The 13,763-nt window shown below is 38.4% G+C and overlaps 2 protein-coding genes across 3 annotated transcripts in view; one reads left to right on the forward strand and one right to left on the reverse strand.

The window, feature by feature from the left end:
* Window positions 1-1,026: 1,026 nt before the first annotated feature.
* vdac3 (voltage-dependent anion channel 3) lies at window positions 1,027-10,886 on the reverse strand. Of its 2 annotated transcripts, XM_079251033.1 has the most exons (10): window positions 10,772-10,886; window positions 7,756-7,868; window positions 5,127-5,198; window positions 4,835-4,884; window positions 3,451-3,603; window positions 3,281-3,333; window positions 2,943-3,170; window positions 2,677-2,827; window positions 1,636-1,693; window positions 1,027-1,545 (listed from the first exon to the last, which is right to left on the reverse strand). In XM_079251033.1, the coding sequence occupies exons 2-10, from the start codon at window positions 7,862-7,864 to the stop codon at window positions 1,454-1,456; spliced, it is 966 nt and encodes a 321-aa protein (XP_079107159.1). In that variant the 5' UTR covers window positions 7,865-7,868; window positions 10,772-10,886; the 3' UTR covers window positions 1,027-1,453. The 2 variants fall into 2 exon arrangements, with proteins under 2 accessions (XP_079107159.1, XP_079107160.1); XM_079251034.1 differs by lacking the exon at window positions 7,756-7,868 and having other exon boundaries at window positions 10,772-10,858.
* Window positions 10,887-11,883: 997 nt separating this feature from the next.
* enkd1 (enkurin domain containing 1) overlaps window positions 11,884-13,763 on the forward strand; it is a 5,498-nt gene continuing 3,618 nt past the window's right edge. Inside the window, 5 exon segments of the mRNA XM_079250862.1 lie at window positions 11,884-11,927; window positions 12,409-12,493; window positions 13,158-13,258; window positions 13,260-13,383; window positions 13,655-13,763. The exon segment at window positions 13,655-13,763 is cut by the window's right edge and continues 64 nt beyond it. Coding sequence (XP_079106988.1) covers window positions 12,409-12,493; window positions 13,158-13,258; window positions 13,260-13,383; window positions 13,655-13,763 — 419 coding nt within the window. The 5' untranslated portion in view covers window positions 11,884-11,927.

The raw sequence follows: 13,763 nt of genomic DNA on the forward strand, positions 1-13,763 counted from the left end.
AGCTGATCTTTAGCCATTCTTCTGTTAAAAAAAAAAAATCATCACATCTTTAATGGGCTGGGCAATTAATCAAAAATGAATTTTAACTGACATTCAGAACCAATAATCAATGTAATCTTGCTTTTGTAAATTTTTTTAATTAAAATTTTAAATTTCTCTTGTACAAAAAATATTAAATGACCACATACTGTAAATATTTAAACTTTGTGTTTCTTTTCACTTATGAACATCTGCTCTTGTATTATGAAAAAATTTGCAACAACAAAAGTTCAGTTAGCTTATAAGGGCTAAAATAACATAAGACTGAATTAATTGTTAATCATATTAAAGGTAACCTGTTCAATTGATTGTGATATCTGTTTAAGGTTATATCACCCGGCCACAATCCATCTAGTTTCTTTTGAACTGTAAGAAATTAGATGGCATCTAATTATTTATTCTCTCAGGACAATCAGGTTGTTTTGTACATTATATACAGTTTTATTGGTAATGTGATGGGTGTTCTGTGTAGATTTATATTCATTTCTTTGGTGTAAAAGTGCTGGATCTGTTTCTCAACTGTGTCATGTTAAACCAAATAAACAGACAAACAGATTATTGTGTTAACATTATTTATTCCATTTATTCAATAAATTTATTTTGAGGTCCTATGTGTTGACAAACTGCTATACAAAGAACAGCACTGACATGAAATGTAGTGATAAAGGCTGAACAGGAGTAGAACACAAACATGACAGAGGTGACACAGAGATCCCAATTGCAATAGGTCCCTTTCTTTCTTTTTTCTTTTTAACAAACAAGACCTGAAAATAGACGTTACTGTGGTAAAGTGGTAGAATCAAAGTGTGTCCACTCTGACTCATGAACAGGATCTGTTTTATCTACTAAACTATCTCCTGAATCTGTTGCATACGTTTGCAGTTACACTTTCAATATGACAATGACGAGCCAAAAAACTTGCCCGGAGCGTTTAAATCATGCAACAAAACCACAGCATAACAAAGCAATAATGCTCTAATTATGAGATTTTCTAAAACCCAATTTAACTGAACAAACGTTGGCTGATCACACAGTCAAAATGAAAAGAAGTTTAAAACATATTCTAAAAGAAAACATATCTGAGACATTAAAATGCACTTCAGTCATAAACAGCACATTATTGTCAATACAGAATTACTGGCCGGCTGGCCGTGGGACTGTAAGTAATAGTAAATTAAAAAATAGGTCTTGATTTGATGAACATTACAGTACTGAAGGTCTTGGAGGCTGTTGGGGTTTCAGGGTTAAGGCCAAAGAAAGTGTGTATCTGTGTGCATGTGTGTGTAGACTCCAGGGAGAAGATGTGTTTACGTGTCACTGAGTGAACTTTCCGGTGCGTTCACATTTGGGCTCGTTCTTTTTTTTTTTTTTTTTCCTGTTGCTTTCCTCTCTTCTCGTCTGTCCTACTGAATCTCTACGCCTCCAGCTCGAAACCCATGCCAACTTTGTGTCCGCCGCCATTCACGTTCTTCCCGTCAATCAGGGCTGAGAGGGTGAGCTTCACTCCTGCAGAGTAGCATCAGAGGATGAATCGAGTAGTTGCAGTCATGATCTTTGGATTGTTGTGACGAAAAAAAAGTTTTTAAAAAGTCTAACCTGGCCTGAGGGTTTGTGTGTATCCAACTCCAACAAGGCAGGCATTGTTAACCTTTGTCTGCAGGGAGAAAAAAAAAACATCAATGATGTCAAATAATATTCGGCTATTAGACAAAAGCTGGTTTACATCATTTCTATTATTTATAGAGATGGTAGTTAGGTAGGTCAGGGAAGCCCGAGTCCTCGAAATCTATTCTGGAAATTGCAGATCCAACATGCCTCAGTCAAATAGCTTAATTCAGTCACTTGCATGTCAATTATTTTTAATTTCCCTTTGGGTATTATCAAAGTATTTTTCATCTCATTTCATTTGCTCTGCGAAGGCCTGGCAACGAGCCATCCATCTGATTCAGGTGTGTTGGAGAAGGACTGGACTTGAACACCCCAGAGGTAGGTGGTGTGTGTGAAGGGCTAGAGGTTTTTTATGTGTCAGGGATGTCAAACTCCAGTCCTTGAAGGTCGGTATCCGACAGGTTTGTGTTGTTTTCCTGCACCAACACACCTGATTTAAATCAAATAGATCCAACAGCTTCTTGTCGGCCTGTTTATTCATTTTTAGTCAGGTGTGTTGGAGCATGGAGACATCAAAAACCTGCAGGATACTGGCCCTCAAGAGCTGGCGTTTGACACCAGAGTGTCAGTTACTGAATGTGCGGTTAAGGCGTTTGACTGAAATAGCGCAAAATTAGGAGTGGAAAAACAAAAATCATCTGTTAATGAACAAGATAATGGATCAGGAAACAAAGTTTGTATTTAAATTTAGAAGAATAAAATATATATATATTAAAAAAAAAAAAAGGCTCCAGGTAGAAAACCTGGAGCCTGACATTACGCAGTGGGGAGTTGTTTTAATATTTCGGTAAAAATTCAAAAGCTCTATGACATAATAATAATTTGCATTATTATCAGTTCAAATACCTGAGAATTAAAGATAAGTTGAGTGCTTACAAATGTGTAAATACCAGTGAAGTAACTCAGATGGTAAACACAGTAAACAGCATATCTGCACTATAGACTGTGGTGCTTCGGGTGAACTCTTACAGACAGAGTGGCATCCTTATCCAGCTGGTATTTGGCTCCAATTCCAAATCGTGTGTTGTTGCTGCCTGCTGTCCAAGCCAGATGGACCGCTGTCTCCAAGCTGCTGTTCACCTTTTGGTAAATGGAGCCTGCAAACTCTGTACCATCATCGCTGAAATATAACACCAAAAAAATTAAATAAACAGTGTAAGATAGCACATAAATATAAAACAGAATCAACTGTGGCTTTTCTTTTTGTCTCACTGCACTGGTATGTAGAGACTCACACATTGGTGTGAAGCTGGAAGTCGCCAGCTTTGTATCCAAGAGCAAAGTTGTTCTGAGTCAGTTTAGATTTTGCAGTGTCAAAAGCCAGCTGGTAGCCAGCCAGCCAGCCCTCATAACCCAGCACAGCAGTTGCAAGGACGGTGGGACCAGCCATGTCGAAGTCCAGGTCGCAGCCGACATTCATGTAGTCCCGCTTGTAGCTTGTCTTTAGTTTGGCACTCTTCTTTCTAAGGTAAATAGCAGTACTTTGTTACAAATCTATCCATCTGTATTGGTAAACAGGTCCATTGGAAATATAAATTAATGTACAAAAAGCACAGAAAAGACATCTTCTTACCCAGTGTTGGGCACAAATGATGTGTCCAGACCAAGCTTCAAACCTTTAGCTAGCTAGAAATAAAAAGCAGCACAGATGATGAGCTTATTATCTACCTAGTAAAAAGAAAAAAATATACTATTATCTAATAATCCTGTCGTATTCTAAAATACTTAAAAGTTTGAGCTCACCTGGTCCTCCATGGTAATTTCAGTGGTGAGGGTGTTGTCTGTGTTCCATTTCTGGTTGAAGCTGAGGCCCAGATCACTCAGTTTGTACTTAGTCTCCAGGTGGCCCCCTGACTTCCCTGTGTCTGTGTTGTTCGAGCCAGAAGTGGCAAACTCCTGCAGGTACAAACAGGATGGCGTGATGAGGAGGGAGTTGATAAAAAGAATGACATGGGGAGGGAAGCAGAAAGACATGTTAGAGTGCAGATACAGAAACAAGAGGCTGAGGAGGTGAGGGAGGAAAAACAAAGGATGGGGAAGAAGGTTTTCCTCTGCCACACAGTCCCTCTCAGGTTTGTGCGACACATTGTGTAAAAGAACTACAAATTTAACACTGGGAAATGAGACAGGAAGGCTACGAACATCGGTAGGACTGTGAGGGAGAGGCCAACTATGAGCAAAATAAAGGATGAGTGCTGTTACTGCTGCTGATGGGGTAAAGGTGTCATTTAAACAAGCTACTGTACTGCAAAGACACTGTTGGCAGAAAGCATCACTGGTTTACCCTGCAGATCATTACAGATGCATACACGCATACACACACACACTGGTTCTCTCTTACCATCTGACAGGAAAGTCCCAAGAAGAAGCAGAGAAAAGAGAAAAAAAATGAAGGAAGTCAGAGACAACCAGAGATCCCATGCAGGTATTAATCCAAGGACAGGAAAAATTAGCGCTGCTGAAAGTGGTAGGGGTGTGAAAATCGAATCGAAAAATCGAAAATCGGGATTTTTTTGCTTTACAATTTTAAAATAGATTTTTTGTTAAAAGTCTTTTTTTTTTCTTTTTTTTTTCAAACAAATAAAAATAATCCATTCAAAATTTTTTGTCATTTTTATTGATCTTTTTACTTGTCTTCTTGGGCATGGTAGCAACAGAATGATGGTCTGGCTACTGTGTGTTTTTTTTTCTCATTGAAATCAAGAAAAATGACAAGCAAAAAACTAAGTTTTATACATTTATTTTGTTTTTAATCTACAAAAATCCGCAATATCGAAGAATTGTGAGAATCGCAATTTAACCGCGATTCCCTGAAAATCGGAATTGAATCGGGACAAAAGCGTATCATCACAGCCCTGGAAAGGGACTTTTTTTTTTTTTTCCTTTTTCTGTTTCCAAAGTCAGGATAATAAAGTTCAATATGCTTTTTTCTCAGCCCACAGGTATATACAAACACAGCAAATTTAGCGCAAAGAGAAAACAACATGGCGTTGGACAAGAGTCAGGAACAGCCTGCAAACTTTGCATGTAGCAGATGCGCTGCAATCATAAGGGTCGTTGATTTGAGCTACACAAAAGTACATGAAGAATAAAACTCATGAAGCTCACAGACGATGGTAGTACTTACAACACCACTCTGAGACTTGGTTTTGACATCCAGCTTAAGAACTCCATAGCCTGGAGAGGAAGGAAATCAGGATTTTATTTTTTTTTTATAAAAAGTTGAAAAACAACATCCTGGTGCTACACAGTATGACTTTAAAAGCTGCAGCAAAAATAAACATTTGCGACATGAAACAAACAATATGTTCTATTAAGTGAGTCCTGCATCTACATCAGCTTTCTTCAAACAGATGAAGTAACATTAGAGTCACAGTTAAATGTACAAGAAAATACATTCAAAGAACTTCTAGACTCACCAAAACCCTTGTTGAAGATGTCTTTAGCAGATTTTCCCAAGTCTGAGTATGCAGGAGGAACAGCCATTGTGCCTGATGAAACAGATGTTGAAAAGAAATTAGTTCTTCAATAACACAACAAACATGCAGGCACATGCATTTCCTTGAGTAATTTATTGTAACTATATAGGAATACTCCAGCAGATTAGTAATATACAGTCACAATGTGGGAGAATTTGCAAGTAACGTGTTTTCTGAGCCTGAAACATCCTGTTTTTCTTAGTTTCCAGCAGCGGTTAAGCTTCAAAATAGCTGAATGACTCATCTTTCCTGAAGCAGCTCCAAAGCATCTGTCGTTAAACCAACATCTTGTTTTATTTTCTAGTTCGTAACTACAGTACTGTGAAGAAAAAGAAAAAGCCAGCCCTTATTTTTTCATATATCTCAAGGAAATTTTGTGAAGATGTTTACTAAAACATGTTAAAATGGAAATACAGTATTGGAAGTACAGGCTTTTGTTCCATTCTCTGTCAAGATGATTTACAGAATATTTTTTGGGACAGCTGCACTCTCTTGGAGACCATTTCTGATGAAGTCTAGGTAAACACTGTAGCTCAACAGAAGGGGCAGATGCATCTCGCTGGTTCTCTGTCAACAGACCACACTGCTCTATCTTAAACACTTTGGGCTAATTGCCTGTTCGGATTCACCTTGTTAGAGCAAATAAAAAATTTTCATTTACCGGTATATTTCTTTAAATTTCCCCATTCAATTGCATGTTTTGTCTGTAGATTCTTGTCTCCATTGGTACACTAATGGCTGGGTCTTCACAGAGAGTTAGACAGCTTTGTTGTCTGCATTTATTCCAATACATGTCTATCTATGTGCCTCTAGAGCAGGGATCCCCAGTCCTGGTCCTTGAGGATCGGTGTCCTGCAGGTTTTCCAAGTGTCCCTGCTCCACCTGATTCAAATCAATGTGTATCTAGGCAGACGTGCAGAGCTTGTCTGAGTCAGGTGTGTTCCTGCAGGAACACTTGGAAAACCTGCAGGGCACCGGTCCTCGAGGACAACGGTTGGGGATCCCTGCTCTAGAGGCCAGGGGAATTGTTGCTTCTGTAGCTTGTGTAGTATTTATTGTGTGATGCCCCTTGAGGCCAAAAATATAGTGCTACATGATGTCAATTGTGCACAATTGACATCATGTAGCACTGTGATAATTATAACTTCTCTGACTGTTTGTGTCACTATACACTCTGAAGAAGGCATAAGCTGATATGCGTTGGTGTGTTTTAAGGATTCTTGTCTATTTTTATTAAAAGCCTTTTATTTTGAAACACTAAGTGCCTGGATCTGGATCTTTTTGTCCCCCTTATATCTTTGGATCAGAATCCTCTCCTCATGCTCAAATATTTTTTTATGTTGGCCAAAATCTGTTACATTTGTCATTTTCTTATGAAGTAACAATAGAAATTGTACATCCCCGAGTAAAGTGTTTTTTATGCACACATCTTTATTTACCTGCCAATGTACAAAGAAGAACCATAATATGTGGAGAACTATTTCTCAAAATGACTTCATGAGGTTACAAGAAACATTTGGCTCCTTATCAGAAAGGAATGAAAATTAGGTTTGGCTTAGTGCAGAAGACGATACAACTACAGCTACAGCTACACAGTATGGAGGACATAAGTAAAATCAACCACGTGTCAACTTAAATAAAAAATGTCAAACATGCCTAAAACACATACAAACTGAAAAAAATTAAATCCGTTGATAACTGCTTATCATGTGGAGACTGAACAGCGCATGCTTAGGAGCATTTCAGATAGTCTTCTACAAAATATTTATACTTGAAAACAATCATGATATATCATTATCAGGCAGCAGGAGGGGACCTGTCTGGAACATAGTGATATCCAGCTGTTCTCCTCCCTCTCTATCTTTCATGTTAAACATATTGATCCTTTGGCAGCAATCCACTCAGATAGTAAGGGAACCTTTCCTCTATGAAAAGCAGGCAGAAAACATGCAAATGTAAAAAACTAAATGGTTTTTGTTACTAGATTTCTGTGTTTTAGCCCAAATCAGGTCCTCATTAAGCAAAGGATACAAAATGTTTGATGTGCAAAAAATAAAATACTTCCAAAGCCAATGCAGCACAGCTAACATAAGCAGTAAGCTGGATTGTTTAGTCAGCAACTACCACTCTTGTGCACCACTGCACTGCATCGTGGTACTTCACACATTCATCAGGATCCTCTGAGTTATAGTGCATGCATGACCTTTCTGTGTGTGTTAAGAAGACACATTTGACAAGGTGACTTTGGCGGCGCATTTAGAACATCCAGACTTACCTTGCAAGCCTAAAGCTGGTTTAATATTTAACTACTAGTCTTTTTTTCCTATGCTCCTGTCATGCGCCCCTGACCATTAATCTCACCTATCACATCTTTTCTGCAGAGGAACGAGACTTTGCCCATCAGCTAATGCATTCAGGACTGAGCAAGCGCAGACCATCAAACACCGAAATCAAGCACACTGTAGCTGACAGATCCTGAGGTAAAGCCTCTATCACCCGTGTGGGCAAAGTACAATCCAGGGATCCTGATGATAATTTGCCTCTCTCTACATGCACACCCACCACTCACCATGTCCTTTGGGTGTGTAGTTCTGACATGTCACACAGACATCTTTGATCTCTGCCTGCTTGCCTTCTTCTGTCGTGTCCTGCTGAACAACAATGCCCTGATCTTCCATGTCTCTTCAGATGATGGATGTGCAAAAAAGGATGACAGAAATTTTTTTTGGCAAGAGGTTCTGCACAACACTATTGCACAATACATGGGTTTGTTTCTCAACTGTATGGTTCCAATGCCTACATTTTCACATTGGACAATACTTAGACAGGCCATAGAACATGTCCATGCATTACTTTGTGCATGCATAAAAAATGCTATAAAGGCATGTATATGTTTCCTTAGAAAATTTGTCAAAATGCCCTTGTGCACCTCGCATGCTCTTAAAACAGACCTCTTCCAACAAGTAACTATTCAACTTGATGTCAGGGTGGAATCAAAATCCGCATCACCCCCAGAGAGCCATTAGTAAAATAACCTGCCGCCAAATGTACCTTGTGGACATTCAAACACACTTGAGTGCTTTAAGTTTGGTTTTATTATTTGTGACAGGAAGAGCTGCAGTCAGTGTGAAAGCTCAGAAATATCCTGAGTTTTTTAGTGATCTATAACTTAACAGGTCTTGTGCTTGTCCATCGATTTCTATTCCTTTTAGCTTTATTTCCCTCCAGCAAGTCCCGAGAGAGTCCTACGATCGACTGGCGACCTGTCCAAAGTGTACCCTGCCTCTCGCCCAATGGATGCTGGTATAGACTCAAACTTCCCTCAATTAGACTAAGCAGTTTAGAAAAATGAATGAATGTCCTGAGAGGAATGACTGGCTCCCCAAGTGATAGCTAGCTAGGCAGAAATAAAGTTGCCATGTGTGGAAAGTTTTTGTCTCAAATCAGTGCATGACATAGAACCAGATAATGTGCATCAATTTGCCAAAAAAAAAAAAAAAAAAAAACCTCAATCAGATGGCAAGTCTGTAAAATTTGATCCTCATCCCTTTTTTCATTTAATCCCTAATCATGTTCTATTGTGATTCTTTTAATAGCAAAATCTCAGTTATAGATTCGTTCTTTTTCTGAATGATCTGACAAGTCCACACTAGTGTGTCAATCCAGGGAAAAACCAAGCCTTAAGTTAACCGACTGCATCAACCTGTTCAGTGACGGTAAAAGGTTTTCTGTTCTGCAGCATTCCATCACTCATCATGCTGAGGTCCCCTGAGAGCTGCATCATTGTCACACAGTACACGACAAAAACCCTGTGGACCCGGCGTTGCTCTTCCTTTCTTACTCAGCAACCCCACCGCGTGTCAGCTGACCTGCTCTTTGCTGACTGCGTGAAACTCCTGCTTCGCCTTTGTCATTTCAGCCAACAAATGCTCCTCCTGACCGTCCTCGCCCCACCTCCTGATCTCAACACAGTCCTTTTTGGACCCCCTCATTCTCAGTCTTCATCACTTCGTCTCGGTTCTAAATTTAGCTCAGGTGAACCTGACACTACAACACGTGGCATGGCTTTCAACACTATCACCCGCTCCCCTCTCTCCTAGTTCAACCAAATAAAGCCCCTATAAAAATGGTTGTGTTTGTCTGTATTGTACCTCCGCACTGGGGTTATACATAAACATGCCCCTATCACTCGTCGTAATGCTTTCATAAGCTGCAACCAGATCACAGCCTAGACTGAGCTCAAAGGTCAAAATGACAGGAAAGACTATCCCAAACACAAGATGGTGGTTATCCACAACAAGACCATCAGTTCAACTATTTAACTTGTGAGTCTGATGAGTTATTAAGAAATATATTAAAAATCAGAAACTTCTTATATTTGTGAAGGTAAAGCCAGTGTCTGCAGAATTTGTAGTACATTGATGTCAAATCAACATGCACACAAATGTCCAAATATATTTAAAAATATATATGATTCCAGTAGCTCAAACAGAGCTTATTATTTAGTTATTTAACATTAAAATATATTTTTTTTAAAAATCAAACATGCAGTTACTCAACACAAGTCAAAGCTTTAGGAATTGTAAAGCAAAAACAGTGTCTACAGGGAATGTGTGTGTTTAAGATAAGGTCAAGTGTAGTTAAGATACACTTCAAACAATTCATAGCTTGAATGTAAAGCTCATAATGTAATGTTGGTATTTATGATCTGTAGAGTATGGCAGTCACTCCCTGTGGGTATTGAGTAAACAGTGACAGAGTTTTAGGCAGCTGCTGTGTATAAGCATGTGTTTACTGATGGGTTTGGATCACATAATGATTGTTGCATCACAATGTGTTTTCAAGGAGTTGTTTGTTTGTTTCTTCATATATTTCTTTTAACCTTCACTTAACTAACAGGGCTGTTTTCACCACTTTGTATAGCAGAATTTAAATAATTTAATCTCACTTTCATGTACTTTTTAAGCTGCAGTTTGCCTGTTAAATACACAGAACACGCTGTGTTAGATGGGGCAGCAAAAACATAACGGTCCTTGCTCTGTGGGTTTTCATAGCTCTTGTGCGTCTTCACACACACCCTGATAAGACATTTTCACGAAATTTTCCGGCATGACATTGTTCTGTCCCATAAGGGAACGTTTTTTTGCTCAATGCGCCCACGTCTCGATGCCATTGTTTGGAAATTGCCTCGAGTTTGCATGCACCTCTTCACTATATAAAAATAAATCTTTAGTTTTTATCACGTGGTTAAAAGAGTGGAGTGATGTTTTTTTTTTTTTTTTTTGTTTTTTTTAAATTATGTAGCTAATATTAATCCCAAATATTAATAATTTGGTAAACAAAAATTCAGCTTTTTTATGTCTCACTCAACTTTTAGTTGTAATTTTTTTGTTGTTTTACAAGATTTCCAACCCTGAACAACTGCAAAGATCATGCCATATGCTCCTGCCTGCGGATCTCACACCCCTCTCTGCGACTCATTTAACAGAGTCAAGCGACTGTTGATTTAAAGTAAATACCATACAGATATAGGCATAGGAAAACCTCATTAAGACCAAAACGTGCAAAAGAAAGTGGTTTCTTACCTTTATTTCAGAAGCAGAGTGTGTGGAGTTGCGCAGTGCTGTTCGGTGCAGCTGGGGACTGAAGGAGAAAGCGCAGTCATACCGCGCAGGCGCAGTACTGCCTCCAGCCGAGGGCGGGGGCGTTGTGCAAGTGTCATTGAGCTGAAAAAAGTTACAAAGAAGCAAGCCATAGTGCTGTTTACTAACCGTGTTCACATGTGGACGGCAAAAGCTGCAGCATATGTGTACACATTTGCAGCATATATATACGTTAAGCACTTTGTGCTGCTTTATGTATTAAAGGTGCTATACAAATAAATTTGATTTGATTATATGAAAAGTAAAATAAATACGGTCAGATTGGAACTTGCATCTAATTCAAATATCTCTCCTTTCTTGTAGGATAGGTTTGATGCATTTTTCTAACATCAGCAACTTAACTTTTTATAGATAAATAATGAGTTTAATATTTGAGTTACCGCTGCAACAAGAAAATTGTAAGATGCTCATAAAATAGTAAAAATATGCCACCGTCAATGTCACTGTCAAAATAGGGAGCTGTGAAGAATTGTTTTTGTGTGATCAAATTTAGTGCTCAAGATCAATGACCTTCTTTATACCGATATAGTCTATGAGATGTACTCACCATTACCCTGCTTTTTGTCTGTCAGGCGAATCTTATATTCCGAATGCAGATTATATTTCTTACTACTAATTAACAGAAAAATTGAAATTTCAATGTTTAATTCAAATATGTAATCATCAGCAGCGTACTAAGATTAAGATAACGCAAATGAACTCTTTGTTATTACCTGACAGGTAATACTCAGGAATAAAATTTTCCATGATTTGCAGGAGAAATACAGGCGCTAGAACTGCTCTTAAAACTATATTTACGTCGGGTGTGCATTTTGCAGCCTAACATATGTAGAGTACTGTCACTAATTTATCAAATGTTTTTTCGTTGTTTGTTTTATTATTTGATTTCTTTTTTTAATATAAATTTTCATGGCTATTGTCAAGTGTGCCGGGATTATCTCGATTCTAACTGGTTTACCTCTTTGTGTGCGTGCTTCGTTGTCATGGTGAAGAATACGGCAACAAGTGTTGCGAACATCAGCGTCATCACTAAGCGTGAATAAGACCGTAACTTGTAAACAACGACGATTTTAAAAAGGTAAACGAATTAATTCGATACTTTCAGTAAACTTAACCAGATTATTTACTTCGGATTGAAATAGTTTGCGATTGTTTGTAGCGATACATCTTATGTGTGTGCGTTTTAGAGAAACATCACAGGTGTTTTCGCCAAAAGATCCAGAGTTGATTAGCCAACCTGAGACAAGCTAATAAACAATTATTATGTCGAGCGATGTGTGATCTCAGAAAGTTGTGTACATTCACAAGAATTGGTGTGATTATTTTAGAGCTACGGTTTTAAAAAAACATAATTCAGTCATTCATTCATTAAATGTGTTTGCGTTGTAACTACTATGCAGCCACAACTCAAATTCACCACTCACCACCAAATCTATATAGTTCTGTATTGCTGTGCAATTTGCTTATAGTCCTTCTATGTTATGTAGATTTTTGCACAGCCTACTGTAGCCAAAGTACACGATTTTAATGAAACTTTTAGTAATTTTCTGCTATTTCAGATGTGTGAAGGACCTTCCACAATATCTGGGCCAATCCCCCCAGATCCTTCTCTGTTTCCTCAGTACTACAAGCGACCAGCCTCAGGTTAGAGCATCCCAATGGTTCTGGCATAATATATTGAAGGTTTTTTTTTTTTGTGAATGCGTAATGGAGGGCCAACAGTATGTATTCACTGTATTTCTAAGTTTTTATAGAGTGTAAGGTTTGGGTAAAAACAGAACTGTAATTATTTTAAAACAGTTTAAACCCTACCTAGAATTAAAATAGTTCAAGAAAATATGTATAATAGAAAAATGTGAAACATTCATTGCTAAAAATGTTGATATACTTTTGGGTTTGCCATCAGTACATAGTTCCTAAAAAAGCAGCAGTGTACGTACACTGGCATGAGTGTTTTACACAACTATCAAAGCATCATTCATTCATTCATTCATTTCCTATACCGCTTAGTCCTAGTCAGGATCACAGGGAAGCTGCAGCCTGCAATCATCAGGACAGAGGTGGGGTACACCCTGGACAGGTGTCTCCAATCCATCACTGGGCCCTGTCAAGGAGTTGTTAATACTACATTGGAAAAGTTTATATTGCTGTAGTTGAGCTTTAGCTGGAAGTTACAATAACATTATTGTTGATTTGTCTGGAGTCCACTGGCCTCCAATACTACCTTGGTAATGAAGACAAAATATTTTCCACATTAAGAACGATAAATGTAAGCTTTTACATGGTGCAGTTTTCTCACCTCTTCCAGCTCGTGGTCGTTTAGAGGGAAACAATGATGGGGCATTGGCCCTTCTCTTGGGTCCACTTGCTCCAGATCCTGTGTTGTATCCAGAATGCTACAGTCCTCATTTGTCCACACATCGCCCCCCGCATCAACCCAAGTGCCACCCACATTTTGGAACGTGGACGTCAAGGGGTTGTGGGAGAACTACTCAAACCAGACACTGTCTCTATCACTCCTGTTCCCAAACAAAGTAGGTGTAATTAATCATGATTGATTCGTGACTGCTTTTAAGCGTTTATGCTTTTAAACTACTCCACCTGTTTTGTTCAATTAATTGAAAATTTTCTGAAGCAAACTGATACTTTTGATTTAGCTTTACTGCCTGAAAAAACAAGACACCTGCATATTCACTTTTGTGCATGTTAAATATGATAAAGTAGAAAACAGTATTTGTGGTGAAATATAAGCAGGTTATAGTGCATTTAATTGTAATTGACAGTTGTTTTTGCTTAATCCTATAGAGCAGAAAGTACATGACTTTGGCAAAGAGAATATACGTCGACTCCGCGAGATCCAGAAGCGTTGCAAAGAACAGGAGGCTGAGAGAATACAGTCCCGTCCTGTTCCAGT

This window comes from Telmatherina bonti, assembly GCF_933228915.1.
Source record: "Telmatherina bonti genome assembly, chromosome: 13".
Taxonomy (NCBI): domain Eukaryota; kingdom Metazoa; phylum Chordata; class Actinopteri; order Atheriniformes; family Telmatherinidae; genus Telmatherina; species Telmatherina bonti.

Coding starts and splice junctions, on each gene's coding strand:
- vdac3 (XM_079251033.1), bottom strand. CDS start 7,864: ATGGAAGATCAGGGCATTGTTGTTCAGCAGGACACGACAGAAGAAGGC. Junction 5,199..7,755: donor CTACACACCCAAAGGACATG/GTGAGTGGTGGG, acceptor CTGTTTCATCAG/GCACAATGGCTGTTCCTCCT. Junction 1,694..2,676: donor ATAAGGATGCCACTCTGTCT/GTAAGAGTTCAC, acceptor TTCTCCCTGCAG/ACAAAGGTTAACAATGCCTG.